The sequence below is a fragment of the Corylus avellana genome, chromosome ca8 (genome assembly GCF_901000735.1).
Source record: "Corylus avellana chromosome ca8, CavTom2PMs-1.0".
Lineage (NCBI taxonomy): Eukaryota > Viridiplantae > Streptophyta > Magnoliopsida > Fagales > Betulaceae > Corylus > Corylus avellana.
The window spans coordinates 11,498,312-11,513,736 of NC_081548.1; the positions used below are offsets into that span (position 1 = coordinate 11,498,312).

Sequence of the window (15,425 nt, forward strand, 5' to 3'; positions counted from 1 at the left end):
ACATGTTATTTAAAAAATGTGTTTCTCACATAAAAAGTGACACATGTCATTTTTATAGAATAGATTAGAAGAATTTCTTTCAACCCAGTTTAGAGGAAAACTCTACCCTCTTTCAAATGGGTGTAATACTGCCAAGGTGATGGGTACTCATTTAACGTCACTTCCTACTATTTCAAGGAAGTAAGCCTTGCACGTGTGGTTAGGTGTAGTGAGATGTGGTATTCTCCCAAGGATATAGGGAGTGATTGAGGTGACATTGCGTGGTGTAAACCTCTGTGGCATCCCTACCTAGACTGACTTTTGATCTATCGAGTTGTTGGGTTTCTCTTAGGCCTGGTTGGGCAGACAAATTAGTCCACATGCCTAGGGGTTAGTAAATGGGTATACAAAGGTACAAGTTTTTAAAGAAGATTTAGGAATCGATGGTTCACTCTATACCCCGTGGAGACAGTCACTATAGCGCCCATTGCCATGTAGCTATCTTTAACAAGATACAATTGTTATGTTGTAACAGCATGTGCAATATCCTTCCATGAGTAATGTTAGAAATCCCTCTTTTATCTCTATTGTGTTACTCCGAAAATGAGGCAGTTTTTAAAATCACTATTTAATCAAAATTCAATAGTAAGTAACCGCAAGCCCAATTATAATTATAAAAGTCACCACATTTATGAAGTGACACAAGAGTGACTTTTAGCGTTAGTCATCATTCCAGACCTAATTTTCTAATGGTTAAAAGTTGAGTCTTCTATCTCTAAAGCCAGCAATTTTATATATAAAACAATTACATCACATTCAATCACAAATAACACAAACCAACTTGCACCTTCCTACCCTTTATAACTGTTGGTACAGTTTCCGGTACAGTGGACTCAAGGGGATCCAAGCCTCCAAGCCACTCCTTTCTTCTTCACACTTCTTGTCAAACCTATAAAACCAGAGCACACGTTAAGAGGATACGTCGGATGGTGGCCGGCGGTTCCTCCTCCAATGCTTAAGTCAGTGTTTGTGTAAACTCAATATATAGCTTAGAGTTGTACATGGTGTACCTCTGGCGTGAGGTCTTTTATAGTTGATCATGCGAAGGTGGCTATGATGACCGGGCGGATGATCCGGGATTTGGGCGTAATAGCCGGCGAAATAATCAAGGCAAGATATGCATTTATTTTTCATAGGCTCTGCAATGTCTAACTCCCTTAAACTTTCTAATTGACCCATGTAACAAGTGTTAGGCCAATGACTCCCAAGCCAGGTGGCTTTAGGGTACTAGATGTAAAACATCCCTGAGGGCTTCTTAACTTAAGTCAAAAAGGCTACGAAGCCAGACTAGCCATATCATAAATCAACACTGAACTTCACACCTTTTGACGAAAACACTCAATGCTTAATGTAGCAAGATGTTCAGTTACTTAGCGGAAAACTCAACATGGTCTTTCTTTTCTTTTTCCTTCTTTTATTTATTTTTTTTTTCTTCTTTATATATATATATATATATATATATATATATCTTGCAAGCCAATGGTTGTTCATCAATAGGTCATCCAACAAATCTCAAAGAGAACAAGCTTAAGCTCAAACATCATACCTCACAAAAAACATGCTAATGTGCTCATAAAAATTTATCTCAAAACAAGTAAAATCTCTTTTACCCAAAAATAAGTCAAAGGACTTAGACTTCAAATGACATAATGATGTGTTCAACGCTTTAAGCAAGCTAATGAAATGTAAATCACAGTTACAGTTTAACTCAAACTTGACAAATACATAGCATAAATTCTTTTTTTATTATTTTTTCAAATTTTTTAACACAAAAAGACAAATAAAAATAAACAAATAAGAACAAAAATAAACAGACAAAGTGTTTTTTCATACCCCCAAACTTGAATTACACATTGCCCTCAATGTGTAGTATAGAAATACATTACCGGAAGTAAAGAAATCTGAGTGTGAACAAGGCTAGGGCGTCCCCCAAACTTAAACATCAAAACACTTGTCAACAAAAACTAACAACAATATATATATATATATTTTCGTAGAAACAAACATCAAAAGATTAATTGCTGTTAGAAACAAAAACAAATAAAAATAACATGTAATGAAAAAGGAAATAAAAAATTTGTGGAGTGAAGTGCAGAAAATAAACTGGAGGAGAAAACTTTACAGGGCTTCCCCCTATCATGCGGATGTCTAACCAATCCCTTCCACCCCTTCTTTTTCAAAACTTCATACCCCTCTGGAAGGATATTTTGCCATCTTATGTAGAATTGCTTGCTGCGAAGGATCTTCTTAGGAAAGTGGTTCCTAGATTTGTGTGCTTCTGTGCACAAGTCCTTGAGTATCTTGACATAAGATGGCTCTTTGAGACATTCAAGCAATGAAGCTTTGGGCTCTTGATGTGTCTCAAGAGGGGCAATGATGCAGGCAGGAGCTTCAGTACTCACTTCCATGTCACTAGCAGATTAGGATCCGTTGGGGGCTCACTATTCTCATGGTGCTCAACTTGCTCATCTTTCTCTTCCTCCTCTTTGTTATCCACAATTTCCTCACTCTCAAGTGTGATGGTGACTTGGGCATGCTCATGAAAAGAATTTTCATAATCATCCTCATCAATCATGTAGTGCCTTCAGCTATCAGCTGACTTTGAAGCTCTTCTTCCTCTATTTTGTTTAAGTCAGGAACTAGATGACCGATCTGTCCTTCTATCTTGATCATGGCCTGCTTAAGTTCTTGTATGTCTCTGTTGTTAGCCATGTTGGAATTCCTCATCTCCTGTACGGCTTGATTGGTGAAACCTTTTAGCTCTTGTATATCTTGGGAATTTCTCATGGTAGTATTCTTCATATCTTGTATGTTCTTATCCATTGATTGCATGAATGCTTTCATCATGTCTTCCAGTGATGACTATGCTGCAGGCTGTGGCACTTGAGTGGTAGACTGATAAACAGAACGTTGAGCTTGATGATCGAACTACGGATATTCGAATGGTGCGATTCATCAAATTGGTGAGCATAAGTTCCTGTAGCCTAAGCTAATCCTGAGAAATCAGATTGGTTGCTCCAGTTCGAGTTATAACAATTGAAATTTGAATCCGGGTTGGAGAAACTGATGTTCATTTGTTCATATAAAAAGTTAAATCTAGCTACTCTAATTTGGTCTAATTTGTCCCATAAGTCGTTGAGCTCAGCTAGTAGATCTGGACAATTGTTTTCCTCATGATAGGGATTGAAACAATATGAACATAGTTTATCTGGGTAAAAATTTTGAGGGTAGTTGGTAGGAGCTGGTGTCCTACAACTAGGAGAGGCATTAAAATCATTAAAATGAAAATTCATGCTTCCCCCTCACTTTTTAGCATGCAAATATCCCACATAAAACATTAACCATTTTTTTTTAATAAAATAAGCTAAAAAAATAAATAAATAACACAAATAAAAAAAAATTAAACTAAAATTTAAAAACTCACAAAAATGACCAAAAATAAATTTTTGGCAAAGATCTACGGAACTGCTGCCTTTGCTGTGAGTGCGCTCGATCGCGCTGATGTGCGCTCGATCGCTCTTGAGTGAAGATGCGGCAATTAACGAGCACAGGTGCGTTTGAGCTTGCTATCTTGGTCCCAAGTGCGCTCGATCGTAGCAGGGGTGTGCGGAAGGTGCTGCGGCAGAACTGTAAAACAAGCCCAACAAAACAAAAACCAAAAAAAAAAAAAAAACAAGAAGAAAAATCTTTTTATTTTTTTATTTTTTATTTTTTTTTTATATTAGTAACACGAATAAAACAAAACTAATTGCAGAAAAATAAAATCCTAATTATAACTAGTAGAAGAATAAAACTAATTTAGAAATAAATTGGTTTCAAAAATTGAACAATTCTCCCGCAACGGCGCCAAAAACTTGTTGTGCAAATTATATTAACTCGCAAGTGCACGAATCGTTTGTAGAAACAGGGTTTGCAAGTATGAGGTCAATCCCATAGAGAATTGTATTTTTGAAAGAGCAATTTAAATCTAAAAGAATTTTATCCTAACCTAGTTCCAAAAAGGTTTTGAATTTTGATTTTTGAAAATTAAAGGATAAACATAAACTAAATAAAATAAAACAAAAGGTAAAAACTAAGGTTTTGGAATCCACACTCACCGAATCATAACAACATACTCCATGTTCATCAATATTTATCCGAAGTTCTCACAATTTAAATCTTTTGTATGTTTTACTATGTTTCAAAGAATTAATCAAAATCATTCCATGTATCCATTCATTGACTAAATCAGCAAAAGGAATCCAAATTCAATTGAAACACCAGATGTATCCGTAGAACAAATCACAAGAGATATCCAATTTTTATGAGTTAAAAACCAAGCAATTCATCATATGAAATTATCTCAAATCATCACATGTATCCTTGAATCACAAGAGATAGCTAAGAATCACTCCACACATTGATTAGAAGTAAAACAATTGAATTGTAAGACTCAATAAAATCGGACAAATAAAGACTTACATAAAAGTGATGTCGTTCTTCATCGGTGGGGCTTCATCCTAACCTTGGTTGGAAATTTAGCTCCACATAAAAATAAAATCTAAACATAAACCTAAACTTATAGAAAAACTAAATTAAAGAGAAAAGCTGTAGAATTTTGCTCTCTGGACTTGTATATCTTTTCTTGAATGCAAAGAAGTCTACTTATAGGCTTAGGAAAGTTCTAAAAACCCTACTAAACCTAGATAATTCGGAGGTCTGTCTCCTAGTCAAAATAGAAGTCTGAAATCGGAATAGGATTAGTCCAGATTTGTGTCCCTTAATTACAGGGCGATTTTGGTATAGTAACCGTCTAAATTAGGAAAATCCTATTTCACAACCAATTGTGTTATTTTGAGTTAGCTTTCCAATGCCGTTTGAATCACTTCAATCCAATATTTGAACGGAAAGTTATGGTCAAAATACTAAGACATATATAGAATCTGAATTTGAATCCGATCTGAAATCTTATCCAATCTGATCTTTTATCCAATTTAATCTAATTTAACCTTTTTCTTAAATTTTGTTAAACTTAATCACATCATCTAGGTCTTTTCAAAGTATGATTTCTTTCAAACTTTGCATTTTTCTCTTTAAAGCTGTAGTTTTTTTTTAATGATCTACAAAACACTAAAAACACAAAACTAACACAAAATATTAAATAATGATACAGCTAAAAGATTAACTAATGTAAATAAAGGGGTCCAAATATGTAACATTTGGCACTTATCAATAGAGCAGTCGGTCTTCGGTTGTCCAAGGGTGTAAGAAACGACGCCATATCCATTGTTTTATGCTGGGTCATATTCATAAAGTCCATTCGAATGTATCGGGCTTTCTTGGGACGTTGGGCCTTTGACCCATGGGTTCAAGTGATGGGTTTATGTGTAACAATAACATAGATGAGCATCACCGAAGTAGACTTCTATTATGTTTGGTATGCGAAATGGTTATACTATTAGGAAAATGAATAGATTTGATTAAAAATTGAAGAATGTAAAATGAAATAACCTTAGAATAGCCATTCTCATTGCTCATGAGGGAATAATTGTTCCTTAAATTGAGAAATATAAATTGAGAAGAATATTTATTCCTCAATTTAAGGAAGTCATTCCTTCATGAGGAATGCGAATTGTTGGGAATAGCTATTCCAAGTATTAGTCTTTTCATATAACTATTCCATTCAACCTCTTTCTTTCGTAATAAAAGCTATTCATTTTTTCTAATAGAATAGTTATTCGGCGTACTAAACCTACCTTTAGTATTCAAGCTCAACTATAAATAGCAATATCTATTTCTTCCTACAAATGCCACTTTATTTATTACTAAAATTATTACATTCTCTTATATATGTCGCACAAGACTAGAACATGAGGCTTCTCACGGTTACATCAGCCTGAACCAAGTAATTTTATTCATTATTTTCCATTCTTTAAAGTTTATGTGGTGTGGTTCCTCCAATTAGAAAATTAATCTCATGCATCAAATGCTATAAGGTCGACCACGCCACACAGACTTTAAGAAATGGGGATGATGGGATGCTGTTCGGCATTACTCATCAATTGGTAAATCTTAATCCGAATTTATTTGGGTTGAGCTTAAGTTGGATTCAAATGTTGACCTGTACATATCCTAAAGAGTAATGCTATACACAACTCTCACTTTCTTACACTAATTTTTTCACTTATAGGTGCCTTTTAAAACCATCATTGAATTAACATCCAATAAAGATCCATCACAAATCCAATGGTGGTTTTAAAAGCCAACATTGAATTAAAATTCAATAAAGATTCATTACAAATTCAATGCCAAAGCTTGATGGTCTCCAAATACATGTCCACAGACAGGTCAAAGGAGATACATTGAGATACACCGAGCAGTGCAATAACCATACAGTTTATTGCTTGAGGAACTTGTCAAACCAATTGCTAGCTTCTTGAACCATCAAAGGTGTCATTTGGTGCCCAATTCCAGGTTGTGCAATCAACTGCATGTCAAGGAAGTGCAACAAGCTGAATTATAAAAGGGCAGCATATGAAAGAAAAACCGAAATTTTTTTTTTTTTTTTTTACTGAAATAACCATGTCAGTGAATCTCCAAGACAAAAAACATTGCTAGATGGCAAAACCTCCTCACATTTATGTTTGTCTAGGCAAATGAGTGAGAGGGAAAGAGACCACTTGATTGTGATTTTGCAAAGGATATTCAACAAAGGATTTCCATGAAGTGATAGCTAATCTGAAGATTGTTAAGATTTCAATTTTATAATCTTTTATCAGCTACTTTGAGTCTAACCTTAAACTTATCAGAAATATGGGCCTCTCCATAAACCTTGCTTCCTCTTTCTTCCGGAATTTTCAGACCAGCAAGTGGACAACGAGGATCGTCCGCACCTAAATTTTCAAAATCCAATAAAAATGCTTCAACACAAAGTGAAGATATAACCCACAAAAGTTAACCTGGAAGATAACTTAGTTGATGAAAAAAAAAAAAAAAAGAGACTAGATCACCACTAGCCTTGTAACCCAGAAAAATTTTGTAGGAAAATTGAGAATAAGTTGCAAATCTACAGACATGTCAATGCAAGGAAAGATTACCTCATGTGTTAGAATCTGGGAACAGGCACGTTATTTTATATACAGCAGACTGTTTGAATATTCCATATTTTTTCATAGATTGTGGAGTATAAAATCATAATCATATCACAGTTGATTGCGTACAGACACCCAGGACACCATGTCTTTGTATTTTTTAAGGGAGATAGAATTTTACCATTGAGAATCAGTAGAGGACGTGGTGCAATAGCTGGAATTGTGTAAGGTGCATCAAAGTCGGAAGCTAGACCAGGAGCAATCTTATCCCACACCTGGTCAGTAAAGTAAAACCGTGAGAAGTAATTTTATTTAAGATGCACATTGAGAAAGATAAGCCCCAACAAGGAAGTTGGTCTCTGAAGGATGGAAAATGTCAAATGATACAGGATATGTATGGATTCTAAACACCACAACCGCAATTATTCACATCATAAAATAGAAGCACTAGTTAATGAACATTGATGCACAGTGGAAAAATTAAATCAAAGGTAAAAGACTAAAGTCCCGTTCAAGCCTAGAAATGATCATACTCTTAAGTATTAAAGTAAATATATAGACATTAATGTAACCAACCTTCTCCACCACTTCCTTGTCAATGACACTCTTCCCTAGATCAATCCGTGCTTCTGCATCAAAGAAGAAATGAAACCAGAGAAAAAAATAACACAACAGCTGCAAAGAAATGCATCTGGTGGATGTATGCTTCAAGAAGCACACTATTCGACATGATATGCATTTATCAAACACAGATCTACTAAACTAGTCAAAATCAAATAGAATTTTAATATTTAATAATTCAAGCACTCCATTTAGGAAAAAGGAAAAGTAGTTTAAAATCAATTGAGCCCTATAATGAAATACATGCCTCAACCGTAGCATGAACACAGACAATATGGGTACAATAAAGATGAACAACATGTGGTCAGAGCAAGTAACAAAGCTAATCATGTTGCAATCAAATACTTCATTCTAATTTTTATTATTTTTCAGTTTCTCTTACCCTCAAAAACAGGCTTTATACTGTCAACGCGAGCCTGCCACTTATCATTCTCTATGGCCCATCGAAACCCCTATAATCGATATTGCACAAAATTCAGCTAAGTGCGAAAAAAATCAGCCACACTAGGTATACTTTTAAACTTTTAGTTGGAGAAAGCACCTGGACACCAATTATAGGAACAACCACTGCATAGCGGGTGTCAGCAGCAGCACCAAACCATGCATGCATACCTGCACTTTTTCAAAATTCCAACATGAGTTTGCATGTCAAACCATCACTTCAAATGTGCCATGCTTTAAAATTCAGTAAACCAACCTCCAAGTGATTCACCGGTGATTCCTATCCTGGCAGGGTCTATATCTTCCCTATTTGTCAGATAGTCTGCCAGTTTTATCAAGTCCCAGACCTGCAAGAATCAAAACTCTGTGCCATGTTATGAACCAAAATAATCAGACAACTAAACGACAAAGGGTTTGCTAACTTCATCAACTTATTAATTGTCCTATTAGCAGGTAAGAGTTGAGCATTAACTATTTGCATCCAACAACAGTATAAATGGAGGACATACCGTATCAAATATGAAAGGCATTTTATCACCTTTTTTCCATGATGAAATAAGAGCCTGCATTTGAATAAAATAACCTGATTAGGGATGAACTTTATACAGGAATAAGTGTTTTACTGCTAAAGGGGCACTAGGAATGTTCAGCCTCAGCTTGGTTCACTTTTCATTAAAAAAAGTATGTGAAGCTTTGGACCAATTGGCTGACTCGTGACAGAATCACTATCCTGATCAATATTTGCTTGCACATTGGCTTGTGATATAGTCATGAGCTGGCCTTCAAAAGCCCATAGACCATATAAAAGAAAATTCAATTTTATGAATATTCTGTAAATACAACAGAAATAATTGAACCAGTAAAAGAAAAACAAAGTAAATGTACGAAATGCATACATCTTGATAGGTGGTTTTACTGCTGGCACGTTCACCATGGTAGCGAGAATCTATGGCGATGGCTATATATCCCCGAGAAGCATATGCCTGAGACAAGCAAAGCAAATTCATCGCTGCCCCATCCCAATAACACAAAAGAAATGGAGATTTAAGGCCAGGAAAAAATCATTAGAGCAACAACCTCTAGCAATGGTCGCAACCACTCTTTGCATTTATGTGTACTATGAAGAAAAACAACAGCGGGCTTTCTTTGATGATTGTTTTCCTTCATGCTTAAAATCAACACAGGCAAGCGTCCCTGGTCTCCTGCCTAGAAATTATCATCCACAATAAGTTCCTTTACATGCTCAAAAATTAGCAAATGTGCTGCCATCAAGAACTAAAGTAAATCTCAAAGACCTGCAAGCTAGAAAGTATAACTCAGAATTACACTAGCTTATGTCTGTTTAGCCTTTCTAATATCAGGGTTGTAGTTATCATGGTTGTATTTTCAGCATAAGGACTGAATTAAAAACGCTACACAGAGTTTGTTGACCCAAAAAACCGCAAAAGACAGAATCTGTAAGAAGATATGTAGTTGGTCACAAAAAAGAAAAGACCAACAAATAAAAATTGCATCAACATGTATTATGAACTATTACCAACAAAAAACACTTCGAAAAGAAGTTTTACTTCTAATCAGATAGACTTACATCAAGGATTAATCAATATGTATGCTACAAGTCAAAAACATATAAAGATTTACACCATTGCCCTACATTAACTTGCTTCAGTTAGGCTCCAAAAATCAATGCCACCTTGGCCACCTTCCTAATGCTGTTAACAATGGGAAGGATAAAAAAAAAAATTAAAAAAAAAAAAAGGAGACAAAATTTCAGATGGAGCAAGAGCTTTTGAATTTCTTCAGGTGAAAATTAACCCAACTTCAAACATCTTTGTGATGCATGAAACCAAGTTTAGGAAAATTGTTTTACTTCAAAATAAAGTGGGTCATTACACCTTATGGCATGTTCATTCAGTTTGTTACGATCAGATAAAGTTCAAATACCTTCATCCTTCTAACAAAAGACTAGCACTGTAACACCCTCATATTTGGTACAAGAATTTTCGACCAAAGTCTTGAGCTTAGATATGGAAACCAATTTCATTAGACCTAGTGAGCTTAGTATTTGGTATAAGAATTTTAGACCAAGGTCTTGAGCTTAGATTTGGAAACCAATGTCATTAGACCTAGTGAGCTTCGTAAAGATTGGATCAAGCCCCCTAAAGGAGATCATGGGAAATAATTGATTTCATAAATTAATGTTTAATTCATAACATATGACATATAGAACAATAGGCAATAAAACCTTATGATTTTAATGTAACATGACCTTTTATTAATTAATTGCATTACCTACATTCAATCATGCTTAATTAAGGATAGCCTTTGTTAATTAAATTGCCTTCGTAACACAAACCCCTTCATGCAAATGACCACCTTGGTAAAGAGAAAAGAAAACTTTACATGTGTTGGACTAGTTAATAAGGGAAGGGAGACCATTTCTTGTTGGGAGAGGCATGGTGTCTCTTGCACTTCAACCTCCCCCATTTCACACGACCAACACCACATTTTTTTGACTCATCCCATTTCTCTCATCTTCTCTTCATTTTTCTCACTCTCATTCACTTTCAAGAGCCCAAAATACCAGATTCTACTCCTCATTCACTTGGAGAAGATCTTTTGAGTTCTAGTGTACCTTACCTCGTTGACTTTGTAAGTAATCCATCCATTCCTCTCTCAAAGTTATTATTTGATATGTTATATATTCTTTAAATGTTTAAAAACATGTTATGTTATGCGAAAACCTATTGGTGAATTTTGCTTAGGTAGTAAAAATTTATTTAATCCATGAAAATGTCACTACATTGCTTTACTAGATAACTTAGTCCATATGGTGTTTAAATATTTTTATACCCATATAAACACATGTCAAGAAATTTCATAAAAACATGTGTCATAGCTAAACCCATGTAACATATGCATCATTTTCTTAAACCACTTCTACTTTATCTCAGATAACCATGGGTTTTGTAAATAACCAAGTGTATGAATATACGAACATACCATGCTTTAATGAAAACTTGTAAAGTCATTTAGCGGCCAAAATGCATGATTTTGTAAGATGGTAGCATTATAACCTAAAAGTTAGTCAAGTTCATGTTTACAAAATATGTTTCATGTTTCTCTTCTTGTAGAAAATATTTGTCCTTTAAAAATGAGAACCTCATAATGACCCTTTTAATAATGTACTTTCAAAAAGAAAGGGAAAGAACCTAGTATTTCATCCCTAAAGCCCATAGTGATTATTGATGTGAAAAGTGCATTTTGAAAATGTGCCATGAGCTTGGATTTTAGGTTAAGTCATAAAATTTTATACCTAAAAACATCTTATAATATGGTTCTTTTGAGTGGTAAAATATTTCTAAACATTAACCCTTAAAGTGATGTTAAGACTATTCTAAAGAAACAAGTTATTTCTCATATATGGCATCAAGAAAGGCTTTGAGTTAAATCTGGAAAATTTATGTCCATGGAATGTTTGGGTTCAAGTGGGCCATTTCTGACCCAAGCCCCCATAAAAACAATTTTGAGATTTTTGGAAGAAAAAGTAAACCATTTTTTAAAGGGAAATTCTAAGATTAAGCCTACCTTGATCTCTTTATTAAAATGATATGAAAATATTAATAAGATAAGTAAGACTAAAATAAAATATTTTTTTTCAAAGAATGAAATTAGGACTAAGGTCAAAAGTAAATAAATAATATTAAATAATATTATTAAATTTTATATATATATTAAAAAATAAAATAAAAAAAAATAAAAAATAAAAAAGAAAGAAGAAGAAGAAAAGAGACGTTAAGCCCTTAACTTATTCCTAAGGATAAAACTTCTCTAATAATAGGGGGAAAGGTCAGAAGGGTCAAGTAAAGGGCCGACTTCTAATTAGGATTTATGTGCCTAGCATACGGTTAATGTAGCTGAACCTATTGTTCAGGTTTTAGCAGTGCCATAGTGGCTCCGCGGCCACGAGTGTTGCTAGATCCTCAAAGGTTGAATCGCACAACCCCATGGATACATAATAGTATGCAAGGCCACAAATAACAAGGGAAAAGATAAGCTTTTACTCGTTCAAAAATCACATCTTCATGTTGAGTTTGATGAAAGAGATCGATTTATAAAATATTTCTGAACATATGTTTTATTAAATAAGACAAGGAGAAATGTCTTGAGCATAGAAAATGGAGTTTAATTCAAGTAATTTTCTTTATGTTATATGCTCAAGTCTCCGCTTGTAGCTTAATGTCACTTTATTTCAATTGGTCCTAATCTCAATAGAAGATTTAAGTTTTAATTCCATGATTACACGTTTTATGTAGATTGATCTTGTTCATACTGTTAAATGTCTTTCCCCAAAACCAACCGTTTTAACTCAATTAGGAGTATTACTTATTGAGCTTTTCGCTCACCCCTTACTTCCTTCCTCTTTTTAGGTTTTGGGGTGGAAGTCATGGCATTCACTTGTTTTCTTTTTGCTGCATCATTGTTTAAGTTGTCATTAAGTGCGTCAGACACACACAAAACATCACTCGACTTATTAAGCTATGTTCTTATGCACTTGTTTGGGTTTGCATTTGAGAAATAAAGCTTTTAAGTTAAAAAGCGTTTTTTGGCAAAAACTTCATTTTTAAGCTTTTGTCAAAAGTGTATTTTAGCTATTTTTTAGCTTTTTGAACCATGAAAAAACGCTTTAAATTTTTTTTACTAAACATGTACTTTTTTCTTTAAACGAACTTTTTAAATGTTAAACGCAGTTTTAAGAAACACACCAAAATATTGTTTTTCTCTTGGCATGCTTTATAGAGGCTATAAGTGCTTTGGGTCCCAAATAGGTAACCATTGGGCCTCTAAGGCTTTTAAGTTAACAAAATGGGCTCTCGCGGGCCTGGGCCATTACAAGCACCACAAATTCGACAACTAAAATTTGTAAACTAAAGAAATATGTTTCAAAATCTGAACAACCATTTTAAGCTCAAATTACCTCGGTGATCAAGTAGAGGTTTTCCTCCTTGAACCCATCAATGTTTTTCTACCACAACATCCAACAACATAGTCAGAAATTGCCAAACAGAAAATCAAAAACCAATATATATATATAAAATGAAAGAGATGTCAACCTCACTGGATTTTGGTTGAGTAGCGTCCTGATACAAAGGCTTAGCCACAGGCTTCGCAAGCTCCACTGATAACGGAACTGATAAAAAATAAAAAATTAATAAAAACCAAAAAAACACAATCAATTAATATCCCAAAAAATAAAAATTAAAAAAGTCATCCACGGGTTTTGGTTTTCACCTTCGGTGGATCGTCTGCTACGCAGAACTTGGAGGAAATGCAAGCGGAGGTTCTCGGCGTCGACAATTTGTTCCATTTTGGTCGATCCAATCGCCGTTATGGTCTGGGGCCGGTATTTATAGAGGGAATTTGGCCGGTTGGGTGGCAAGCGTGGCCCGTGGCGAAGACACGTTTGGGAAAGTGCAGGTCGTACGTGCGAGAGGTGGGTCAGAGAGGCTGAGAGAGTTGGATGTGGAAGGTGGGGAACATTGAGGATCTGGAACATTATAAGTTTATAGGTCGGAGCTCTGTTCCTTCTTCATTTTTATTTCTTATTTAAAACGAAATGATTCGAAATGTTGAATATGACACCTAGATTTTACAAATACGCCAACTCAAACCTTGAATCGGCAAATTCCCTTTAAGCTTCTGTCCCCACTGCCACCTGTACAACTGAAAAGAGTTTTGTCTAAATGCAAAATTACTAAGAAACGAAGGTCGAAGGAAGCGCCGCAAGGATGACAGGGAAGGTGCGAGGAAGCTCTAAGGGAGCAAAGCCTTGTGACTTTGAACAATACAACTATCAAAATCAAATCCCACCTTCTTTTAGAATTCGAAAATCATTTATAATTGAATTTGTACTTAATTTTACAACAATATATATATATATATATGAAGTGTAGCAATGCAATTTAGGCTAGATTATAATGCAGAGAGTAATAATTTTGAAATTTAAGGAGACGTAGATATTGTGTAAATGAATTGAGATTGGTGAAATTTAGTTTAGAGGGATTTATTTTTATTACGAATAATTTATAATATCAAAGGATGTTAGGTTGTGAGTGATAAAAGTAACAATGTAAATACTAATAATATAAAATGATGTTGTGGATGGTGAAAAGAAAAGGAAAAGAAAATTGGAGCAATTTTGTTAGTACAAGAAATAGTATCGTGCTTCTAATTGATGTGTAAAAAATGTAATATATATAAAACATAAAAGATCTGAGGAATAGATATTCAAGTAGAGGCCATATTAGACTTTTTTTTATTCTTTTTCATGATACATCTCTAAAGACATCTGTTATACGACATAATATAAGCCAATATATATATATATATGTGTGTGTAGAAATATATGATGGGAATAAGAATAGAGAGAAAAGAGAGAGGAGGTGGAGAGAGACATGTGCATCTTGTATATTGAAGTATTCAGTTGTTATAAAACAATATTACATAGGTTTTTATTTATAGAGAGATGTTGTGCAAATTATAATTACTCATAAGTGCACGAATCGTTTGCAATAAAGGGTTTTGCAAATGCAAGATCGATCGAATTGTGTTTTTGAAAACAATTTTAATTTAAACTAATTTTATCATAACCTAGTTCCAAAAGGTTTTTAATTTTGAAAATAAACAAACATAAACTAAATTAAATAAAAATAATCACAAGATAAAAATACTAAAGTTGTGTAATCCACACCCACCAAGTCGGAACAACACATTCATATTCATAAATAAAATCTTAAGTTCTCACAAATACAAACATATGTATGTCTTGCTATGCTTCACAAATCAATCAAAAGATCTAAAGTATTCATCCATTGTACAACATCACAAAAGATATCCGGATTTAACCAAATCATCAATTGTATCCGTCAGACAAAAAACAAATAGATACCCAATTTTATTTTAATAAAGATCCAAGCAAATAATTATATGAAATTCTCCTAAAACATCACAGGTATCAGGGAATCACGATAGATATCCAAAAGTAATTTCAATAATTGAATTAAAGCAAAATAATTGAAACTTCAAAAACCCATAAAATAAGAATAATATTGACTTACAAAAGTGTTGTCGTTCTTCATCGGTGGGGCTTCATCCTCAACCTTAGTTGAGAATTTAAATTAACGTGATTATTGAAAAATAAATCTAAACCTAAGGAAAACTAAATTAAAGAGATAAAAACTGTAGAAAATCGGT

The 15,425-nt window shown here is 34.1% G+C and overlaps 1 protein-coding gene across 1 annotated transcript; it reads right to left on the reverse strand.

Annotated features, from left to right (window-relative positions):
- Positions 1–6,080: 6,080 nt before the first annotated feature.
- LOC132189493 (uncharacterized) lies at positions 6,081–13,765 on the reverse strand. Its single transcript, XM_059604237.1, has 13 exons — positions 13,464–13,765; positions 13,286–13,362; positions 13,150–13,197; positions 9,249–9,377; positions 9,068–9,154; positions 8,681–8,734; positions 8,428–8,518; positions 8,272–8,342; positions 8,113–8,182; positions 7,686–7,738; positions 7,291–7,384; positions 6,814–6,911; positions 6,081–6,505 (listed from the first exon to the last, which is right to left on the reverse strand). Exons 1-13 carry the CDS (start codon positions 13,726–13,728, stop codon positions 6,416–6,418), a joined length of 1,227 nt encoding a protein of 408 aa, XP_059460220.1. The 5' UTR covers positions 13,729–13,765; the 3' UTR covers positions 6,081–6,415.
- Positions 13,766–15,425: the final 1,660 nt, after the last annotated feature.